Here is a 4,531-nt window from a genome sequence, read left to right on the forward strand (position 1 = left end):
TGGGCATGGTGGTGGGCATCTGTAATCCCAGCTACTCAGGAGGCTGAGGCAGGAGAATTGCTTGAACCTGGGAGGTGAAGGTTGCAGTGAGCCAAGATTGCGCCATTGCACTCCAGCATGGGCGACAATAGCAAAACTGCTTCAAAAATTAAAAATAAATAAATAAAATAAATAAAAATACAAAAATTAGTCGGGCTTGGTGTCTTGGGTCTGCAATCCTAGCTACCTGAGGCTGAGGCAGGAGGATCGCTTGAACCCAGGAGGCGGAGGTTGCAGTGAGCCGAGATTGCACCACTGCACTCCAGCCTGAGCATCAGTGTGAGACTCTGTCTCAAAAAAAAAAAAAAAAAAGGTGGAGATGGGGGTCTTGCTTTGTTGCCCAGGCTGGTCTGGAATGCCTGGCCTCAAGTGATCCTCCCAAAGTGCTGGGATTACAGGCATGAGCTACTGCACCCTGTCTCTGGTTTTGCTTTACTTTTTAATTGTAGATTCATCGGCTGGAAACCACCTTCCCTTTTCCTGTGCTCCAACATCACTGGTATGACCTCTTCCCGATCCCAGCCAGGGGTGTCCACGTGTCCCCACTAGATTGGGAGGGCTTTGTGGGCTTATATATCAGACCCCAATTGTGCCACGACTTAGTAGCCACCAGGGAACAGGGCTTGAATGAATGCAGGAAGGTGCAGATAAGCAGTGGGTGAAGGAGTGGGGTTCACATACAAGGGACCCAAGTTCTGGGCAGAATGTGAAAGCAGCGGACCCTTGAAGGGCCCACGTGTTGTGTGTGTGTGTGGGGGACACATTGGAGCATCATGCATTGAGATGTGTCTATGGCAGGCAGCGAGGGCAGCAGGTCTGAGCTGGGGTTGAGATGTCCAGCACGTGCCGAGGGTGCTGACTCCACTGGACAGGTGACACACAGCCAGCTGGCCACCCTTCGACCTCCCTGCCCTGGGGCAGGAATGAAGGAATCGCTGCCAGGTTATCAGGGTGCATTTCCTGAGAGACCAAAACCTGACTCAGAGGCCGGAGGAGGGAGGAGGGAGGGGACCTCCCCCTTGGGCTTCCCGCATAGCCTCTGATGCCCAGCCCCTCAGCCTGCCCACAGCAATGCCACAAGGCCACACAGGTGCCTGTGTTTATACCTTTACTGTCCCGCTCCTCCCGCCACCCCCAAGGATTCCTGGGTTCAAAATAGCCTGGGCACTGAGGCCCAATTAGCCCGAGCCGCTGCAATCTAGGTGGGTGGGGCCCTTGAGGTTCCAGCCGGCTGGGCCACATTCCAGCCCCACTGGGCGGGAAGTAGAGGGTGGGAAGTAGAAGGGGGAAGTGGCGCCGGGACCCTAGCCCCTCAGCTCTGGATCAGGAGAGTCAGCAGGAGCAGGAAGTGGACTGCACGCGGGGATCCTGAGGCCTTGGCCAGTTCTGGGGGACAGAGGTTGCCGCCTCCAGTAGGCCAGTGTGGGGAGCCACTGGAAGGCAGGAAGTGGGCCTCTCCCACTGTCTGGGAGATCCAGGCCTCTTCAGGACCAATGGCGGCAAACAGCTCCCGGCTCCCTTGAACAGCCATGCCCACGAGGACCCAGGAGCCTTCCGTTGTCTGGCATAGGAGGGGCGGTGCTGAGGTCATCTGCAGAGTCGGAGTGAGGCCACGTAGGTCTGCTGCCCTTCCTCTTGGTCCCCTGCCCCTTTCCCCAGGGTCTGGCCACGAAGCACTCTGGTCTGCATCCCTAGACATCCAGGTCCCCAGTTTCTCTCCGGGGTCCAGCTAGGGTCCCATTTGGGGCCAAACACCCAATAATTCCAGTCCTGGCCGGGTGTGGTGGCTCATGCCTGTAATCCCAGCACTTTGGGAGGCCAAGGTGGGCGGATCATTTGAGCCAGGAGTTTGAGTCCAGCCTGGCTAACACGGTGAAGCCCCGTCTCTACTAAAAATACAAAAATCAACCAGGCGTGGTGGTGCATGCTTGCAATCCCAGCTACTAGGGAGGCTGAAGCAGGAGAATTGCTCGAACCTGGGAGGTAGAGGCTGCAGTGAGCCAAGATCGCGCCACTGCACTCCAGCCTGGGCGACACAGCGAGACTCAGTCTCAAAAAAAAAAAAAAAAAAAAAAAAAAAAAAAAAATTCCAATCCTGCTCTCCCTCTAGGGTACCACAGTCCAACACTGCCTCTCTCCTGCCTACTCCAGGATGCCCAGGCCCCTTTACCTCACACCTGTTCTCCTGCCCCTCTGCATACAGGACACAGAGGGTTCCAGGGGGCAGGATTCCCTGATAGAGGCAGTGGCAGATTCGTGGTGTCAAGATGGAGACAGCAGCAGCCACAGGGACTGGGGAGAGAAGACAGACTTGTTCCAGGGCTCTGGCCTCCAGCCACTCCTTGTTCCCGCAACCCAGGAGTCTCACCTCGGTCCTGGGGTTCTTTCCAGCCCAACACCCAGCAGCTGGCCCCCGGAGGGATACCCGCCAGGTGGAGACAGATGGGCAGGGCTGATGGGGAGGGCTCCACCCGGGAGCTCAGCTCCAGGAGGGCCAGGGGGGGCCTGAGTCCCAGGTGCCGGGGCAGCCGGATGCTGATGACCAAGCGGGATACCTGGTGGCCCTGTGGGAGGGGGCTGGCCCCTGCCCGGCCCAGATACACTTCAATGTAAGGCACTGTTGTAGAGCCTGGCCTGTTGGAACAAGGCCCAGTGTAACCTTCTGCTCCTCCCATTGCAGGCAAAGTCCTTTCCAGCCCAGGGGAAGGGTGACTCTCTGGGGTCATGCCACTCACTCCTTCATCATCTCTCCTTCCAAATCTCCCTTCCAGGTCAAAACATCTCCCATTGCTGTAAGATTCTTCCCTCACACCCCACCCCGGACAGAGTCTTGCTCTGTCGCCCAGGCTGCAGTGCAGTGGTGCAGTCTTGGGTCACTGAAACCTCTGCCTCCCGGGTTCGAGTGATTCTCCTGCCTCAGCCTCCCAAGTAGCTGGGTAACGTTACAGGTGCCTGCCACCACCCCTGGCTAACTTTTGTATTTTTAGTGGAGGGGTTTCACCATATTGGCCAGGCTGGTCTTGAACTCCTGACTTTGTGATCCGCCCGCCTCGGCCTCCCAATGTGCTAAGATTACAGACATGAGCCATTGCGCCTGGCTGTAAGATGCTTAAAGGAGACTATCCCACTATTTTAAGAGTCCTCTGGGCCAGGCACGGTGGCTCATGCCTATAATCCTAGCACATTGGCCAAGGCAGGAGGATTGCTTGAGGCCGGCCTGGGCAACACAGCAAGATCCCATTGTTAATTTTTTTTAAACAAACAAACAAACAACAAAAACAAGTCTTTGGCTCTGTTCCATTCTCCCTTCCCGCCTCTCGCCTAGGAGATGAGTAAGACCCACCTGAGGACACAGTGAGTGGCTGCCAGGACCCAGCCTGGGGCCAGAAGGATCCCAGTGCAGACTCGATCACCAGCCACATGCACCTCTGCCAGCCAGGGCCAAAGGACCCCCACTGGAGCAGCCTCCGGCCGCAGGCCACAGGCTAGGGAGAGGAGGTGGCTACCTTAGTTGGGGCCCCATGGCTGACCCCTGAGCCCCTGCCATGGGTCTATGCACCCCCAGGAACCCCTAGAGCCCAAAGGCGTCCTGCTCACCACCATGCTGTGTGTGGGGGGGACAAGTCTGTGTCTCAGTCTCCTCCCCATCAGGGCCCCAATCCCAGGCTAGCTGGTCCTCCAGGTAGGCTCCCTGAGTCACATGGCTGATCCATGGGCCATGGGTCTGCACAGGGAAGAAGGCTCGGGGACGTAGACAGCCACTGGGGAAGTCTCTGATTCCAGCCAGAAACCAGGTCCCCTCTTCCTGGCACAAAAGGCTCCAACGCGAGTCATTCTGCAGCAACAAAGTGCATGTGTTACTTTCCTCTGCGTGTGTGCAGAGAATATCAGAACTCCTGGGGCTTTCCAGGACTCCAGATTTTCCCATTTGCAGAAATATCAAGTTCCACATTCTCCCAATCAGACTCCAAATACTAATTTGTGTAAGAATTCAGCCCTCACTTTAGGATTCTCCTTAAATCCAGGGATAGAGAGAAACCGTAGCACCAGCTCAGGGCCCGCTTCAGCCCCCTCCCAAAAGTTCTCCAGGGCCAGGCCCCGCCCCCAGTTCGTTCTGGCCCCGCCTCCACTCCGGCTCCGCCCCATTCCCAGTTCCGCAGTCCCGCCCCTCCCTAGAGCCCACTCAGACCCGCCTTCCCCAGGCCCCGCTCCCTTCCTAGAGCCCACTCGGACCCGCCTTCCGCAGGTCCCGCCCTCTCCCTAGAGCCCACTTGGACTCGCCTTCCACAGGCCCCGCCCTCTTCCCAGAGCCCTCTCGAACCCGCGTTCCGCAGGCCCCGCCCCCGCCGCTTACCCAGCAGTGGCCCGCCTCCACCTCCTCCTGGTAGGCAGGGCAGAGCGCGTGCGGCGGGTCTCCCGGCAGCGGCACTGCCGCCCCCTGGCGGCCATACAGGCAGTGGCACCACCAGCCGCCTAACAGCTCTGCCTCTAG

The 4,531-nt window shown here is 58.0% G+C and overlaps 1 protein-coding gene across 1 annotated transcript in view; it reads right to left on the minus strand.

The window, feature by feature from the left end:
- Positions 1–1,134: 1,134 nt before the first annotated feature.
- The window catches only part of PRSS36 (protease, serine, 36), an 11,454-nt gene continuing 8,057 nt past the window's right edge, over positions 1,135–4,531 (minus strand). Inside the window, exons 10-15 of the mRNA XM_011933661.1 lie at positions 4,394–4,527; positions 3,637–3,874; positions 3,383–3,524; positions 2,408–2,673; positions 2,210–2,331; positions 1,135–1,630 (exon numbers count right to left, since the gene is read on the minus strand). Of these exons, the coding sequence (XP_011789051.1) occupies positions 1,352–1,630; positions 2,210–2,331; positions 2,408–2,673; positions 3,383–3,524; positions 3,637–3,874; positions 4,394–4,527 (1,181 nt within the window). The 3' untranslated portion in view covers positions 1,135–1,351. The remainder of the gene's footprint in view (positions 1,631–2,209; positions 2,332–2,407; positions 2,674–3,382; positions 3,525–3,636; positions 3,875–4,393; positions 4,528–4,531) is intronic.

This window comes from Colobus angolensis, unplaced genomic scaffold, assembly GCF_000951035.1.
Source record: "Colobus angolensis palliatus isolate OR3802 unplaced genomic scaffold, Cang.pa_1.0 Scaffold128, whole genome shotgun sequence".
Lineage (NCBI taxonomy): Eukaryota > Metazoa > Chordata > Mammalia > Primates > Cercopithecidae > Colobus > Colobus angolensis.